The sequence below is a fragment of the Podarcis gaigeae genome (assembly GCF_964106915.1).
Source record: "Podarcis gaigeae genome assembly, chromosome: 2".
Classification (NCBI taxonomy): domain Eukaryota; kingdom Metazoa; phylum Chordata; class Lepidosauria; order Squamata; family Lacertidae; genus Podarcis; species Podarcis gaigeae.
In genome coordinates, this window is record NC_139679.1 from 109,269,309 (window position 1) to 109,287,731 (window position 18,423).

Here is an 18,423-nt window from a genome sequence, read left to right on the forward strand (position 1 = left end):
AATTTATCCGGCCAACAGTTTCCATATAGCTAGTTGATTCAAAGAATTTTGCTCCCTAAGGAGTTAAGTAGTATTTTTCTTTCCAGGTCCTCCCTCATGCAAGTCACAGACTCCAGAGGACATTGCGCAAGCAAGGTGTGATGGCCTGGGATTCCGATTCAGAGGATGAACCAGAGGAATCTCAGCCTGCACAGGAGTCCCCGCCTCCAGGGCCGGCTGAACTGGGGCAAGGCCTAGATGCTGAAGAGCCTGCACCTGTGGCAGAGCACCAGGAGCTGGCCCCAGGTGAAACCCTTCTGGCCCCAGAGGGGCTTGAGGACTCAGTGGCTACAGGTGAGCCTCCTCCAGGGCCCAGTAACCCTTCGGCCTCTCCTGATCTGCAGAGGCTTAGGGCAGAGAGGCGAAGGGAACTGGTTCCTCCCAGGAGGAGTGCTCGCCTTAAGGTCAGAGGAGGCGGGGCTCCTGGGGGCCGGGACCGCCCCTGGCCTTAGAAGAGGATAAAAGCCCAGTCAGCCCGGCCCCAGGTTGCGGGAGCAACGTCGTTGTTGGCTTCGGACCTTCCTGTGTTCCTGATCCCTGCTCGGCCTCCTGTTCCTGACCATCCAGTGCTCCTGTTCCCTGCCCGGCCTCCTGTTCCTGACCATCCGGTGTTCCTGTTCCCTGCTCGGCCTTCTGTTCCAGCGTTCCTGTTCCCCGCCCGGCTCTCCGCCTCAGACCTTGCCCCTCTTCGTGTGGACTCTGCTTACGCCCACGGTACCTTACCCCCGGGTCCAGCACAGTTTGCTCCCGCCACACCCGCACTCCCCCTTTGTTGGGGTGCGTTCGGGAAGAGCCAGAGGCCATGGCTGACCAGGCGGCTGCGCTGGTGGCTTTGGCCCAGGAGAACCAGGCCTTGACTCACACCGTGCAGCAGCTCAGCGACGCGGTTACGGCGCTTCAGCAGTGCTTGGAAGCCCTACCGGCTCCTGGGGCCGACGCCCCGGCTCCTGGCAAGTACCCAGTGGCTTTGCCTGAGAAATTTGATGGGGCCCCGGCCAGCTTTCCCATGTTCCTTGCCCAGGCCAAGCTGTATATTCAGGGGCGAGCCCGGAACTTCCCTGACAACCGCACCAAGGTGCACTTTTTGATTAGTTTGTTAAAGGACCAGGCGGCCAAGTGGGCGTTGCCGCTACTCAGGCAAGACTCCCCCTTGCTGGCAGACTATACGGGGTTTTGCAATCTTTTGGATGCCGCGTTCGGCAACCCCCAGAAAGGCAGTCAAGCCAACCGGGCGATTCGGCGGTTGAAACAGGGCAAGTCCACGGTGGCCACATATACCACGGAGTTTCGGCTGTTGGCACAGGACTTGACCTTGAATGACTCGGCGCTGCGGGACCAGTATCTCGAAGGGCTTTCGGACGAGATACTGGACCAGCTGGCCACAATGGAACGTCCCACCACGCTAGACACTCTCATTCAACGGAGTCTACAGATAGACGACCGGCTGGAGGATCGTCGTCAAGCCCGGGGTCGCCGACACTTCCAGTTCTCGGCACCAGTTTCTTCCGGCAGCCCCACGGTCACAACTGAGTTAACGGAGGAGCCTATGCAGCTCGGGGCAGTGCGGCCACGCCTTTCCCCCGCAGAGAAGGTGCGGCGTCGGGAGGGAAATCTATGTCTCTACTGTGGCGGAAGTGGACACTACGCTCGGTCCTGCCCTGAGAAACGCCAGCCGCAGGGGAAACCGCCAACCCCAGTAGCTGATGGCCCTAGCTACCGGGGGTCCCAAACAGCGCAGAATGGGCCCGCACCAATGGACTTGCAACATCTTATGGTTTCTGTACGTTTATACCCTCCAGATGGGCCCTGGATTTTTACTCATGCTTTGGTAGATTCAGGAGCAACCCGCTCCTATATGGACGCTGCTTTTGCTGCCCATCATCAGGTGCCACTTCGGAACAAGCCAGAACCGGTCCAGGTGGAAGCAATTGACGGACGGCTTCTGCGTTCAGGTGCCGTTACTCAGGAGACCCAGCCCCTGGTCCTGTGTCTCCAGCAGCACCGGGAGTTGCGGACTTTGGACATTGCCTCTATGCCCCGGTTCCCCCTAGTGCTCGGGATGGACTGGCTGGAAGCTCACAACGTTCAGATTGACTGGGTCAAACGGACTGTGCACTTCCCAGACCCATGTTCCCATGCTCAATCCGAGACGCTGGCGGCCACGCCCACGGAGGAGGCAGCACCCACGCTCCCAACCGTGTACCAGGACTACCAGGACGTGTTTGAGGAACGGGGGGCAGACCAGCTGCCGCCGCATCGGCCTTTTGACTGTGGCATAGACCTCCAGTCCGGAGCGCCCTTACCAGTGAGTCGCTTATATTCTCTAACTGAGCCAGAGCGCGAGGCTTTGCAGGACTTCTTGCGCAAGAACCTGGAGCGTGGGTTCATTAGGCCTTCCACCTCGCCTACCGCGGCACCAGTGCTCTTTGTTAAGAAGAAATGTGGGGAACTCCGCCCTTGCCATGATTACCGAGCCCTGAACAAAATTACCATCCCAGACCGGTACCCCTTGCCCCTTATCTCGGAGTTGCTGGAGCGGGTGCAAGGGGCACAGGTGTTCACCAAGCTGGACCTACAACTTGATTCGGATCCGAGCCGGGGATGAGTGGAAGACAGCGTTTGGGACCCGGTACGGGCAGTTCGAATACTTGGTTATGCCTTTCGGTTTGTGCAACGCGCCTGCTGTGTTCCAACGCTACATCAACCACGTGTTCCAGGACTTGTTAGACAAGTACGTGGTGGTGTACTTGGATGACATACTGGTTTACTCCCGTGACCCGGCTCGCCATGAGGGACATGTCCGGACCGTGCTGCAGCACTTGCGTGAGCACCGTTTGTACGCAAAGCTCAGCAAGTGCGAGTTCCATCAGCGGACTGTGGACTTCCTTGGACACCGGCTCTCTCCAGATGGGGTGCAGATGGACCCTGGGAAGGTGGCAGCGGTTCGAGAATGGGCGGCACCCCGGAACCACAAGGACCTACAGCGGTTCCTGGGGTTCGCCAACTACTACCGGACCTTCATCGCAGATTATGCTCATCGCACCACCCCGTTGACCCGGCTACTGCGCCCAAAGACGCCGTTTTCCTGGGACAAGGAGGCAGAGGAGGCGTTTCAGGGGTTGAAGGCCTGCTTCCAGAGGGCGCCAATCTTACAACATCCTGACCCCTCTCGACCCTTTGTGGTGGAGACCGACGCCTCCAGTACGGCTCTCGGTGCCGTCTTGTCCCAACAGAGTGGACCAGAAGCGCCACTCTTACCCTGTGCCTTCTATTCCCGCCAGCTCCTACCAGCGGAGCGTAACTATACTGTGTGGGAGCGGGAACTACTGGCCATCAAGGTGGCCTTTGAGGTCTGGCGCCACCATCTTGAGGGGGCACGACATCCGGTGGAGGTGAGAACCGACCACCGGAACCTGGAGTACCTCCAGACCACCCACAAGCTGAACCAAAGACAGATCCGGTGGGCGTTGTTCTTTTCCCGGTTCTAGTTCCGGATCTGCTACATCCCTAGCTCTCAGAACCAGAAGGTGGATGCCCTGTCCCGGAAACCTGAAGACAACGCAGACACGGTACAGCAAGCAGAACCCACCATGATCCTACCTCCAGCTGCATTCCTGGCCACCCAGGAGGCGGAGCCACTGCAGGCTCGGGTGCGGGAACAGCAGCGGGTCGACGCTTGGGCCCAGGAACGACTCCGGGAGCTGGCTGAAGGGTCCAGCCCACAGTATCCGGGGCTGGTCCTGCATCAGGGCCTTCTGCTGCACCACGGTCGTCTGTACATCCCGCCAGGGCCACTGCGGCTGGAGGTTCTCCGGATGGCCCATGATGCCCCAGCAGCGGGGCACTTTGGACGGTATCGGACCACCCATCTGGTAAGTCGCGAGTTTTGGTGGCCCCGTCTGAAGGCTGACGTGGCTCGCTACGTTGCTGGTTGTGATGTCTGCCGGCGCGCCAAGGGCCCTACCGGGCGACCCCCCGGCCTACTTCAGCCATTGCCAGTTCCACCACGCCCTTGGCACACGGTTTCGTTGGACTTTGTAGTGGACTTACCCCGTCTCGTGGCTGTACCTGCCTTCTAGTTTTCTCCGACCATTTCACCAAGATGGTGCACTGCGCCCCCTGCCCATCTGTACCCACAGCCAAGGAAACAACTCAGCTGTACCTTCAGCATGTTTTCCGCCTGCATGGCCTACCTGAGCTCGTGGTGTCCGACCGGGGCGTTCAGTTCACATCCCGGTTCTGGCGAGCATTACACCAGACCCTCGGGACAGAAGTCTGCCTCTCGTCAGCCTACCACCCACAGACCGATGGCCAGACAGAACGGGCGAACGCGGTGCTGGAGCAGTACCTCCGGTGTTACTGCAGCTACCAGCAGGATGACTGGGTCGACCACCTGGCATTGGCGGAGTTCGCCTACAACAACGCGGTGAATGCGTCCACCCAGCAGACCCCGTTCCAGGCCAGTTACGGTTATCGTCCACGGCTGTTTCCAGAGGTGCTGCCGGCGTCCACGGTCCTGGCGGTGACGGAGTGGCTTCAAGAGCTCCAGTCCCAGCAACAGCTTTTGTGGGAGCAACTGCACCAGGCCAAGGAAGCATACAAAGCCCAGGCCGACCGCCACCACCAGGTGGGGCCGGAACTTCGCGTCGGTGACCTGGTTTGGCTCTCCACTCGCCACCTCCACCCCTCTCGACCTTCGCGGAAGTTGGACGCCCGCTTCACCGGCCTGTTTCCTATCGTGGACCAAGTCTCTCCTGTGGCATTCCGTCTCCGGTTGCCCACAACCCTGAAGGTTCACCCGGTCTTCCACAGGTCCCTTCTGAGTCCAGTGGCCCCACCCGACGAGTTCCACCCGAACCGTCCCCGACTGCAGCCAGTGTTGGTTCAGGGAGAGCCTGAGTACGAGGTGGAACGCATCCTGGACTCCCGTTACCGCAGGGGAAAGCTGCAGTATCTCATTGACTGGAAGGGGTATGGACCGGAGGACCGCTCCTGGGAACCAGCGGCCAACATCCACGCACCTGCCTGCCTCCGAGAGTTCCATGCGACGTACCCCGGCAAGCCGGGTTCGGACCCTCGGTTGAGGGGGGGGCCTGGGAGGGGGGATGGTGTGATGGCCTGGGATTCCGATTCAGAGGACGAACCAGAGGAATCCCAGCCTGCACAGGAGTCCCCGCCTCCAGGGCCGGCTGAACTGGGGCAAGGCCTAGATGCTGAAGAGCCTGCACCTGTGGCAGAGCACCAGGAGCTGGCCCCAGGTGAAACCCTTCTGGCCCCAGAGGGGCTTGAGGACTCAGTGGCTACAGGTGAGCCTCCTCCAGGGCCCAGTAACCCTTCGGCCTCTCCTGATCTGCAGAGGCTTAGGGCAGAGAGGCGAAGGGAACTGGTTGCTCCCAGGAGGAGTGCTCGCCTTAAGGTCAGAGGAGGCGGGGCTCCTGGGGGCCGGGACCGCCCCTGGCCTTAGAAGAGGATGAAAGCCCAGTCAGCCCGGCCCCAGGTTGCGGGAGCAACGTCGTTGTTGGCTTCGGACCTTCCTATGTTCCTGATCCCTGCTCGGCCTCCTGTTCCTGACCATCCGATGCTCCTATTCCCTGCCCGGCCTCCTGTTCCTGACCATCCGGTGTTCCTGTTCCCTGCTCGGCCTTCTGTTCCAGCGTTCCTGTTCCCCGCCCGGCTCTCCGCCTCGGACCTTGCCCCTCTTCGTGTGGACTCTGCTTATGCCCACGGTACCTTACCCCCGGGTCCAGCACACAAGGAGGAGGAGAGTCCTTTGAGCCTTCGTGAAATTTCCCCCTAATTATTGAGTCTGAGTTCTGTTCCATCTGCGGCTCCATGATGGTTCTTCAGGGAGCTGCTGAAGATGTGGCTGGGGAGGTTAGCAACTTGCTCCACCACCTGCTGGATAACATCATAAAATCTGACAGTAATTTGGTTTAAATGTTGTTTTTTTAAAAAAATACTAATTACCTTTGGCCCTCCAGATGTTGGTGAACTACAACTCCCATCATCCCAGTATTTGGCCATGCTTGTTCGGGCTGAACAGAATTGTGCTTCAGCAACATTTGGAGGGCTGAATGTTAAGTCATGTAAACATGAGAAGGTTTTCTTGTACACATGGTTCCTGGTTCATATTCATACTGCATAGATTCAGAAGCAGATTGGGGATGGGACATGACTTTTTAAATGGTATCAATGCAATCTATCATGAACAAAAAGCTAAAATTATTGTAAATAATGTGGTACCAGAGGAAATTAGAATTGAGAAGGGAACCAGGCAAGGGTGCCCACTTTCCCCTCTCCTGTTTATTTCGGTCCTAGAGGTCTTGCTAAGTATGATTAGAAAAGATGAACAAATTAAAGGTATTAAAGTAGAATCCAAACAATATAAATTAAAAGCCTTTGCTGACAATTTAGTACTGATATTACAGGATCCAGACTCCAGTGCAGTGAAAGCATTGGAGTTGATACAGGAATTTGGGCAGGTAGCGGGATTCAAGTTAAATAAGAGTAAAACCAAAGTATTAGAGAAAAATCTGGATAATGATGAAATAAAACTATTACAAGAAAAGACGGACCTAGATTTTGTGAAAAAAGTCAAGTATTTGGGTGTGAATCTGTCTCGGAAAAACTTGAACTTATATAAAGAGAACTATGAGAAACTATGGAATGAAATTAAGAGAGACCTAGATATATGGTCAAATTTAAAACTGTCATTAATGGGCCGGATTTCAGTGGTTAAGATGAATGTATTGCCAAAGGTTTTTGTTTGTTTGTTTCAAGCCCTCCCAATCATAGACAATGTGAAATGCTTTAAAGAATGGCAGAAAGCTTTATCTAGATTTCTCTGGCAGGGGGGAAAACCCAGAATTAAATATAAATTACTTAGGGATTCTAAAGAAAGAGGGGGATTCTCCCTTCCAGATTTGAAAATCTATTTTGAGGCAGCTGCTTTTTGCTGGATTAAAGAATGGATACAACTAGAAGACACTGATGTTTTAGATTTAGAGGGATTCGATAATTTGTTTGGATGGCATGCATATCTATGGTATGAGAAAGGCCCATAATGCTTTCAAAAATCATGTAACTAGGAAATCTCTGTACAACGTATGGATAAAATATAATGATCTCTTAGAAAGGAAGACACCCAGATGGCTTTCACCAATGGAGGCGAAGGCCCAGAAAAAGTTAAATATGGATATCAAGTGGTTGAGGTACTCAGATTTATTCTTGGAATTAGCTGGAGTAGCTGGATGGAGGTGGGGGTCACTGAAAATGGCCATCCCATTAAAGAGTGACACCACAATCAAGTGCAGGCAATCCAACATAAAAAAGAAGCTCTGGTTGCCATATAAGTGATCAGTGATGTTTTATTTATTTTTATTAAAATATAACCACAGAGCCTCTGCATGGAGTTGGGAGACATTGGTCTTAAGTTCTCTTCGTCAGTCTTCTTAGAGCTTTGTGCACCTCTTTGTTCCTCAGGGTATAGATTAGGGGATTGAGCATGGTGACAACAAATGTATAGAAAAGGGAAACCATCTTGCCCTGATCGCGGGAGTAGTTGGACGCGGGCTGGACGTAGCTGAAGATGGCCATCCCATAAAAGAGCGACACCACGATCAAGTGGGAAGCACAGGTGTTGAAGGCCTTCTGCCTGCTCTCTGCTGAGCGGATCCTCAACACAGCAACCACAATATAGCTATAAGAGACCATAATGAGGCCTAGTGGTACTATAAGGAACACTGCGCTAAAAGCAACAAGCAAAGCCTCGTTGAAGGAGGTGTCAACACAGGCCAGTTTGATTAAGGCTGGCACCTCACAGAAAAAATGGTCTATTCTGTTCTCTCCACACCGTGGAAGCTGAACAGTCATCACTGTGTGCACTAGTGAATTGCTGAAGCCAAAAAGCCAGGCGATGGCAGCCATTTTGAAACATAAAGAGTGGCTCATAATGGTAGTGTAGCGCAGTGGATGGCAGACTGCAGCATATCTGTCATAGGCCATGACAGCCAAAAGGACGCATTCTGTAGAGCCCAGAGCAAGGGAGATGTGCAATTCAGCTACACAGCCACCATAGGAGATAGACTTCTTTATCTTCCAGAAGCTCACCAGCATCTGTGGTCCGAGGCTGGTGGTGAAGCAAAGATCAAGGAAGGAGAGGTTGCTGAGGAAGAAATACATAGGGGTGTGGAGATGGGGGTCCAGCCGTGACACCACAATGATGGTTGTGTTTCCCAACAGGGTCATCATGTAGCAGGTTAGGATAATGGCAAAGAGGAACATCTCCAAGCGTGGGCGGTCAGCCACTCCCAGTAAAATGAATTCTCCTTGGTAGCTCTGATTACCTTCTTCCCACAATCCTTCTCTGTACATTATCTAGAAAAGGAAGAAACAAAAATAGCAAAATACCTACTCAAAATTGAGCTGGAATAAACGGTTGACACAAAAGCAATAGTGGCATTTTGGTATGGCTGAGATCACCCATGTACCATGTGTACAATGAGAAAACCTTCTAATTTTTACATGGCTTAATGCAGGGATGGGAAACCCTCCTGATGTTCCTGAACTATAACCCTCTTCGGCCCTGGAAGCATCGCAAAAAGCATGGGATGCTGGGAGTTGTAGTTCAGCTATGTCTGGAGGGCCAAGGGTAATCTGATATTCAAGATTAAAGGGAGTTAAACCAGGTTACAATCAGAAGATTAGGGTGCTCTGATTTAGGACTGAAGTGTGGACTTTCCGGGGGAAGTAGCAGGGCCCTAGAAAGCATGGGACAAGTGGAAAATCACTTGGACCCATGCTTTCTACACACGGGACAAGCAGAAGGGTGGATGGGCATACATTCTTGCTCCAGGTTATTCTAGCACAGGGAAAGCCAACACTGGACTTCAGCTCCCAGAAAGCATGGGAAATGATCAGGAATGATGGGAGGCATAGTGCTAATGGAAGAGTATACGTAACTGATCTTGGATTTTAAGATTGCTCTGCTTTTTTTATTGTATGGTTTTTATTCAGAGCTGTGGGGAACCACTCTGGTATTTTTATGAGTACAGTGGTATCTCGGGTTACAGACGCTTCAGCTTACAGACTCCGCTAACCCAGAAATAGTACCTCGGGTTAAGAACTTTGCTTCCGGATGAGAACAGAAATCGTGCAGTGGTGGCACAGCAGCAGCTGGAGACCCCATTAGCTAAAGTGGTACCTCAGGTTAAGAACAGTTTCAGGTTAAGAATGGACCTCCAGAATGAATTAAGTTCTTAACCCGAGGTACCACTGTAGTGGCATATCTGTATTTTCAAATAAATATTTAAATGTGCTCTAGATGGTGCTACCTTTAGAACATACCAGAAGAGTTTAGTTCATACAAAATACAGTGGCTTCTGACAGGAAACCACAAACTGGGAGTTAGCCAATTCCTGTTTTAAAAAGGGGAAATGTTGTTTGGCTCTGAACAGGACATGTAAGGGTTGAGATGCTTACTAAAAACGATAATATTTTGTAGTGATAGAAAGAAGGCAAATTAGAGTTGAAAATAATTAGATTGAAATAAATTACCAGCTACCATATGCTCATATGTAAACCAGTGGTCAGCCACACCTTGAATACTGTGCACTATTCTGGTGGTCAAATCTCAGAAAAATGTAGACTTGCGGTTAAAAATACATAAAGACAAAGAGCATACAATAAAATGATCCAGGGTTGGAGACCTCGCTTATAAGGAAGATTTGTTTAGAGAAACTACACAAAGGTCGAATAACCTAATTGTATCAGCTGCAAATACAAGTAACGGAAAGACAAAAGCTGCTTGCCCCCCCCCCCCCGGTATTTAAAAGAAGAATCAACTTAAGGAGGGAGTAGGAATCCGCGATAAAGATGCTTAATCTGTTTCCCAACTTCAGCTTGAAATATCCTTCCCATACACTTTCCCCATATACATTTCCAAGCACACGTCTCAAAGCTGTGAGGGAGAGAAACTTTAGGACAAGACAAGAAAATTACTCACCAGTATATTGTTGAAAGTGCCATGTCCCATGAACTGAAAAAGGTGTATTTAATATTTTATCTCTATTCTATTCATTTCACAACCATCCATCCTATAATTTATGGTCCCTTTCTTTCTCAGATGATACTCCTCACACTACCTCACTAGGGAGTGTCATTTTAGGGTTGAAACTTAGTTCTTGCCAATTTATTCAGTGAGGGGTATTTTTGAGTGTGAGGAATTCAAATCTGCTATTATTTTTGTGACTGGACAATGTTTAGTTTGGTAAGTTCACATTTGATGAAGAAGCACATAAACTACTTTTGGAAAACCAAATAATACTAATTTTATCATATAAAATATATAACTGCAACTACTTGGCAATCAATTTGAATGATATCTATGCAATCTTACACCCATTTAACTTACCAAGCAAAATGAAATTGTATTAATTTAACCAAAATATCTTTTGAATTTCCAAGTCATATTAAAACATTTTAGCAACCCTTATTTTTGGATTTAGCTCACCTCTGTCTCAGTGAGAAGTAAATTCATTCTGAAAAATGTGTATCCAATATTTTATCTCTTTTCTTCTCTTCATTTCTCTTCCATCCATCCTATAATTTGTGGTCCCTTTCTCAACTCAGAAGGGTGTGCCATTTGAGGGTTGAAACTTAATTATTGCAAGGTATTCTTGAGTGTGAGGAATACAAATCTGCTATTATTTTTGTGACTGGACAACATTTAGTTTGGTAAGTCCATGTTTGATGAAGAAGCACATAAACTACTTTGGGAAAACCGAATAAGTTTAATATTATCATATAAAATATATAACTGCAAGCACTTGGCAATCAATTTGAATGATATCTATGCAATCTTACACCCATTTTACTTATCAAGCAAAACAAAATTGTATTAATTTAACAAAAATATATTTTGAATTCCTGTCATGTTAGAACTTTTAGCACCCTTCATTTTTGGAATTAGCTCACCCCTGACTCTTGGTCTGCTGTGACAGTCTGTGTTGAGGGAGCAAGTGGCTCCACCTTGGGCCAAGGAAACTCTCACAGAGCTCACTCTGGATGCAACTCCGTAGTTCAGGTCATCAAGAGGTTACTGTGTGGAAAATACCAGGGGTAGCCTGGGCAGTCATGAAATTGCCTTATAGCCAAAAAGAGCATTAGTCCAGCTATCTCAGTATTACACAGTATTCTCCATGCTTGAGTTGCCAGGTTTTGTGGGACTACTATTCCCATCAACCCTCAGACACCTTAGCCAATGGTGATGGACGATGGGAGTTGTAGTCCAACAGGCAGGGTGAGCACTAAAGAGGGGTGGTGTGGTAGGAAAGGGAAGGCTGCTTCAGAATAAACCTCACACACCCCTGACTATTAATCATTTGATGGTAGTTGTCATTCAAACCACCTGTCAGGCACGATGCCAGAGAAGGTTGCTCTACACCTTCCTGTTCTATAGTCGAAGCAGGCAGAGAATGAATTCAAATAAGAATAAATCTTTTTGAAAAAGCAGAGAGAAAGAGCAGTCTGTATGTGTATCTGAAGGGGAGAGGGTCAAGGGGAAAAGGGCAGGAGGAGACTAAAAAAGATAGAAATGCAGATTCTCTTACACCTCCATAAGGCCAGTTACAGATAGGTAGCCGTGTTGGTCTGCCATAGTCAAAACAAAAAAAATTCCTTCCAGTAGCACCTTAAAGACCAAGTAAGTTAGTTCTTGGTATGAGCTTTCGTGTGCATGCACACTTCTTCAGATATCTGAAGAAGTATACTTCTTCAGGTACCTGAAGAATTGTGCATGCACACGAAAGCTCATACCAAGAACTAACTTACTTGGTCTTTAAGGTGCTACTGGAAGGATTTTTTTTTGTTTTACCTCCATAAGGATCAGTGTAAATGATGGTGGGAAAAGAGAAATGCTCCCTGCAACTCTTACTCTGGTCGGCTTGCCTAATTCGGTCCAGTGCCTTGGTTCTTCTGCCTCAGTATTGTACCAGCACATCTACGTGGCCATAGTAGGATGATCTCTCTGTCTCTAAAGGGGCCTTCAGGGGTCAGGATAAATGATTTTATGATGTCATCCAGGAGGATGGGAGAGGTGGAGGAAATTGCTCTCTCCCCTTCTTCAGCAGCTCTCTGAGGAACCACCATGAAGCCCCATAAGGGCCAGAACTCAGGCTCGATAATTAAGGGAAAACTACATATTACCCTTCAGTCATGAGCAATGAAGCCCCAAAGGACCTGCCTCCTCTTCCCTTGCGCAGCGTCCTCTGGAGGCTGTGACTTGCACCAGGGCAGGGATGGAAAAGAGAACACTACTTAACTCCTTAGGGGGCAAAAGTCTTTTAATTAACTAGCTATGCAGAAAATTTCAAAGTTGGCAGGATAAATTTATTTCATTGCATATGGATATTTCTGGGTATTCCAATTACCTGTTAGGAGACCTCATGTGGTGTTACATTTAGGGAACTGGATTTAGTTTGAAGGGAGATCAAACTATGGGCATGGAGCCCATAGGCTGGTGACTACTCTGCCTATTTGGTAATCCGGCACTGAGGACTGTGGACCCTCTGATTTTCAAATGGACCCTTACTTTTAATATTTTAATATCTCTATGGCAGCCTTTGTTATGTGAATGGTGCCATGGATCCCCCGGGGACCAAGGTCCACCAATCAGGAGCACTGATTTGCAGCATTTTCGCCTCACCTTTCTATAAAAATAATGTCATTATTACATTACAATGTTACAACACTGAAATAAAACATCTGTAAAATAATCATTAAAAACAAATGAACAGAAGAAACACTGCAAGTTGCCAGAGAATGAAGGACAATTCATTATTATTAGAGTTGGCAGCCATTCTGTCCCAAATTTGAATCTTTCATTATTAGGCAGAGTGTTAACCATAGAGATGAACGTGTTGCCAATAATGTTATTTCTGTTTCAATCGATTCGAATGATCGGCAGGACGGATTGTTGTTGGGCATCACGAAAAGATATTTCTAAACATATTTAGCAAGGGGAAACCGAGGATAAAATATAAAAATTAATAGATGCAAAAGAAAGAGGAGGTTTTCCCCAGCTGGATCTGAGATTATATTATGAAGCATCCTGTCTTTGTTGGTTGAAGGAATGGATAACGTTAGAGAATTCACATATTTTAAGACTTAGAAATCATGATAATATTTTTGGCTGGCACACTTGTTTATGGTACAAAAAGGTGAATGTTCATAAAGGATTTACAAACCATATAATTAGGAAAAAATTGTATAGAGTGCAGGATAGTTAGAAGAATTTACTAGAAGTAAAAACACCATTATGGCTTTCACAGCTGGAAGCTATAGCAGTAAAGAAAAAGAACACGACAGAAGGGTGGACAACTTATAGAAATTTATAAAAACAAGAGGGAGGAGAGTATAAATTAAAAGAATTTAGGGAATTATCTGGGAAATTAACAACATGGTTATAATATCATCATTTGAATGAAGTGTTTAATAAAGTTTGGACATGAGGCTTTGGGGAACAAATATCACAACTGGCGAGAGACCTGCTGGAATGTAATATAAACGTGTTGTCTAAAATGTATAAAATATTATTGGAATGGGAGACAAAGGATGAGCAAATAAAATCTTCAATGATACACTGGGCAATAGATATCAGTCATCATATAGATATGGAAGCATGGGAACGATTGTGGAATTTGAATGTAAAATCTACAGCGTGTTATGGTTTAAGAGGAAATTATATGAAAATGATATATCGTTGGTATCTAACACCAAAAAAATTGGCAAAATCTCAATCTAAATCAAACAAATGTTGGAAACATAAAGAGAAAGAAGGTTGTTTTTAGCATACGTGGTGGTCTTGCAGTAAGGTTAAAGCTTACTGGGAAATTATATACAATGAATTGAAAATGATGTTCAAAATAACATTTCTAAAAAATATTTTATAAAAAAATTATTTTGGGAATTATAGGGACACGACTACCAAAATTGTATATAAATTAATTTATGCATGCTACTACAGCAGCAAGAATATTACTTGCGCCAAAATGGAAAGATGTCCCAGTAAAAGAAGAATGGACACAAAAACTTATGAAATATGCAGAAATGGCAAAACTTACTGGAAAAATAAGAAATCAAGATAACAAACTCTTTATAAAAGAATGGAAATGGTTTATTGAATAATTACAGACAAATTGTAAACCGATAAAAACATTAGCAGGATTACTGTAATAATCTGTAGTTTTATAAGACTATATATTCGTAGCAGATAATTAAATGAGCAAATTAAATGAATTTGGATATGCAGAAATGAAAAAAATTAAGGAACCACAGAAAGAGGGGGAAGGAAGTCAAATTTTGAAATGTTAAATGGATTGTAAAATTAATGAAATGTATCAATTTGAAAAGTATAAATAAAAAACCTTTTTTAAAAAGTTGGCAGCCATTCAACTCAAGTTGTTGATTTCCTCATTAGTCTTCCGAGAGCTCTGTGCATCTCTTTGTTCCTCAGAGTGTAGATCAGCGGATTGAGGGTAGTGGTACCAAATGTATAAAAGAGCGACATCATCTTGCCATTCTCCATGGAGTAGCTGGATGGAGGCTGGACGTAACTGCAAATGGCTGACCCGTAAAAGAGTGACACCACAATCAAGTGGGAAGCACAGGTGCTGAAGGCCTTCTGCCTGCCTTTGGCTGAGCGGATCCTCAACAAAGAAGCTGTTATGTATCTGTAAGAGGTTATAATGACATTCAGTGGTAACAGAAGACAAACCACACTGGAAGAAAGGAGCTCAGCCTCATTGAGCGTGGTGTCAACACAGGCCAATTTGATTAAGGCTGGCGCCTCACAGAAAAAAGTGTCTATTCGGTTATGTCCGCACCGTGGAAGCTGAACAGTCAACACTGTCTGCACTAGTGAATTACTGAAGCCACAAAGCCGGGCAAAGGCAGCCATTTTGAAACATACAGAGCGGCTCATAATGGTGGTGTAGCGCAGCGGATGGCAGACTGCAGCATATCTTCCATTCTTGGACAAGGTGATTGAGCGAGTGGTTACTGAACAACTCCAGGCACACCTGGAAGAAGCGGACCATTTGGAAGCCTTCCAGTCGGGATTCAGGCCTCATCATGGGACCGAAACCGCCTTGGTCGCACTGGTTGATGATCTCCGGAGGGCTAGGGACAAAGGTGAGAGCTGTTTCCTAGTTCTGCTGGATCTCTCAGTGGCGTTTGATACCATCGACCATAACATCCTTCTGGACCGTCTTGAGGGGCTAGGAGCTGGGGGCACTGTCATACAGTGGTTCCGCTCCTTCCTCCTGGGCCATGTTCAGAAAGTGGTGGTGGGGGATGAGTGTTCAGACCCCTGGGCTCTCACTTGTGGGGTGCCTCAGGGTTCTGTCCTCTCCCCCATGCTTTTCAACATTTACATGCAGCCGCTGGGAGAGATCATCAGGAGGTTTGGGCTGGGCGTTCATCAGTATGCGGATGATACCCAACTCTACCTCTCTTTTAAATCAGAACCAGTGAAGGCGGTGAAGGTCCTGTGTGAGTGTCTGGAGGCGGTTGGAGGATGGATGGCGGCTAACAGATTGAGGTTGAATCCTGACAAGACAGAAGTACTATTTTGGGGGGACAGGAGGTGGGCAGGTGTCGAGGATTCCCTGGTCCTTGGGTAACTGTGCCCCTGAAGAACCAGGTGCGCAGCCTGGGAGTCATTTTGGACTCACAGCTGTCCATGGAGGCACAGGTTAAATCTGTGTCCAGGGCAGCTGTTTACCAGCTCCATCTGGTACGTAGGCTGAGACCCTATCTGCCTGCGGACTGTCTCGCCAGAGTGGTGCATGCTTTGGTTATCTCCCGCTTGGACTACTGCAATGCCCTCTACGTGGGGCTACCCTTGAAGGTGACTCGGAAACTACAACTATTCCAGAATGCGGCAGCTAGACTGGTGACTGGGGGCGGCCGCCGAGACCATATAACACCGGTCTTGAAAGACCTACATTGGCTCCCAGTATGTTTCCGAGCACAATTCAAAGTGTTGGTGCTGACCTTTAAAGCCCTAAACGGCCTCGGTCCAGTATACCTGAAGGAGCGTCTCCACCCCCATCGTTCTGCCCGGAAGCTGAGGTCCAGCGCCGAGGGCCTTCTGGCGGTTCCCTCATTGCAAGAAGCAAAGCTATAAGGGAACCAGGCAGAGTGCCTTCTCGGTAGTGGTGCCCGCCCTGTGGAACGCCCTTCCAGCAGATGTCAAAGCGATAAACAACTACCTGACATTCAGAAGACATCTTAAGGGAAGTTTTTAACGTGTGATATTTTAGTGTATTTTTGGTTTCTATGGAAGCCGCCCAGAGAGGCTGGGGAGGCCCAGCCAGATGGGCGGGGTATAAATAAATTATTATTATTATTATTATTATTATTATTATTATTATTAGTCATAGGCCATGACAGGCAAAAGAACACATTCTGTGGAGCCCAGAGCAAGGGAGATGTACAACTCAGCCACACAGCCACCATAGGAGATGGACTTGTTTTTCTTCCAGAAGCTCACCAGCAGTAGCTGTCTTATTACAAAAGAATTTCAAAAATAGACTGGAAAGTGAAGTTGAATTGCAATTTATTACCAAACTTAAAACCATGGAGAGACCTGGTCTGAATAGAGACATTGGATTCTTATCATTATACATGACAAAGCTATTTTTAGTCATCTCACCATTGCTTTTTCCTGTAAGACCATTGCAGTTGTCAACAGGTTTACCACACCTATCAGCCAATCACCCATTCCCACCACCCTTCTGAGTAATACCCATCCTCACCCTCTACTATATATGAGGGTCTGGTGACTTCTGTTTCAGTGTATCTGAAGAAGTGTGCATGCACATGAAAGCTCGTACCAATAACTAACTTAGTTGGTCTCTAAGGTGCTACTGGAAGGATTTTTTTAAATTTTGTTTCAATGAAGGAAAGGTTAATTTAAGCCTTGAGAGGAGGGAGGAAGCAACAGCCCTTGTTATACACCCACTGCCTACACGCTCCTCTTCTGTTATGTACTGAGCTGAATCCTAGAAGAATAGGATCCAAAATGCAGCAGTCAGATTGGTCCACAGGAGCCACCCAATCCAGCTCCAGGTGGAAGTGAATCAGCAACCTGATTGGCCTGCAGGGGCAGCCAATCAGGCTCCTGGATGAAGTGAATCCGCAACCTGATTGGCCTACAGGAGCAGCCCGGAATTAGCCAATCATGCAGGGCCCATTGTGTAAATAATGTATATATTAGCTAGACGTTTTGGGGAAAGTTTCATTCTCCTCACAGAGCTACAGTTTCCTACAGAATCAGACAGGATTTAAAAAAAATTAGTAATATACTGTATAGACCACAGGAGCAAATCAGATCCACTTTCCCCTTCCCAAAAGCAGCAGCTCAAAGCACCTTATGAACAATGAAAACAAGCATTACAAATAACAGAAAACATTATTATTATTACTATTATTATTATTATATTTATTTATTTTATTTCTACCCTGCCCATCTGGCTGGATTGCCACCAATAGTCGCCAAACCAAAAAGCAGCATCAAGGAAGAAGAACATAAAGGGTCCAAACGAAGAATCAATAAACTAACAGTTAATAACGTTGCTGAATTTGCAACACAAGTTCCACAACTTGGGCACAATTATAGCAGTTTGAAGTACTTCTGCGAATGACGAAAGAACTCTGATGAAAGTCGCCTTCCCTGAGGATGTCATGCGAGTGGCAGCTGGCCTTTGGGACTGCATGTCTTAATAGGGAGTCTGCCTCTAATTGTTCAGCTTGAAGTTTGATTCCCTGAGGCTCCGTGATGTGCAGGAAACTTCCTTGCATTGTCCATTAGATTCTGGAGACGCAGCAACAACAGTCCCATCTTCAGTAAGATCCCCATAAAGCCAGCTCCCTTCCCCTCCAATGCCCTGCAAGAAGTAGTCTTAAGCTGTGGGAGGTCTCTAGGTACATGTAGGTGGGGTGCAATTCTCAGCCAGAATAGCAATGATGCTGGGGTGAAGTAGACAAGTTGTGGGGAGAGGGAAGATCCAGCTTCTCCCTTTTATTTAATCTTTGAGGCTCAACAGCTATTATTCCAACCTTTCTGATAGTCTATATTCATATCTATTTCCATTCTTCAGATCTTACTCTCTCCCTTTCCCACCACAATCACACACACAAAGAATGGACGCTTCCTCCCATCTAACTTCTAACTGCATTCAACTCCTTTCTCTCACCTCTTTTTTCTGTCACAAGTAAACACATCATTATAGTCTATAATCCTTGGACTCTTTCCTGGGAACACAGCATTTCCTTTCTTCACATTCCACATCATCTATCTATCTGTCTGCCTGCCTGCCCACC

General features: G+C 47.5%; 2 protein-coding genes and 1 pseudogene across 4 annotated transcripts in view; all 3 read right to left on the reverse strand.

Annotated features, from left to right (window-relative positions):
• LOC310837900 (olfactory receptor 2G3-like) overlaps positions 1-8,574 on the reverse strand; it is a 28,313-nt gene extending 19,739 nt beyond the window's left edge. Inside the window, exon 1 of the mRNA XM_083725122.1 lies at positions 8,449-8,574. The gene's annotated coding sequence lies outside the window, so the exon portion shown is untranslated. The remainder of the gene's footprint in view (positions 1-8,448) is intronic.
• Positions 7,439-11,375, reverse strand: LOC310837880 (olfactory receptor 2G3-like). Of its 2 annotated transcripts, none has more exons than XM_083725093.1 (2): positions 11,014-11,375; positions 7,439-8,415 (listed from the first exon to the last, which is right to left on the reverse strand). In XM_083725093.1, the coding sequence occupies exon 2, from the start codon at positions 8,410-8,412 to the stop codon at positions 7,468-7,470; it is 945 nt and encodes a 314-aa protein (XP_083581219.1). In that variant the 5' UTR covers positions 8,413-8,415; positions 11,014-11,375; the 3' UTR covers positions 7,439-7,467. The 2 variants fall into 2 exon arrangements, with proteins under 2 accessions (XP_083581219.1, XP_083581218.1); XM_083725092.1 differs by lacking the exon at positions 11,014-11,375 and adding an exon at positions 10,043-10,437.
• A 3,116-nt stretch (positions 11,376-14,491) lies between these two features.
• On the reverse strand, positions 14,492-18,391 carry LOC310839493 (olfactory receptor 2B2-like; annotated as a pseudogene). The gene is made up of 3 exons: positions 18,297-18,391; positions 16,473-16,604; positions 14,492-15,059 (listed from the first exon to the last, which is right to left on the reverse strand). The product of its transcript is annotated as an olfactory receptor 2B2-like (transcript).
• Positions 18,392-18,423: the final 32 nt, after the last annotated feature.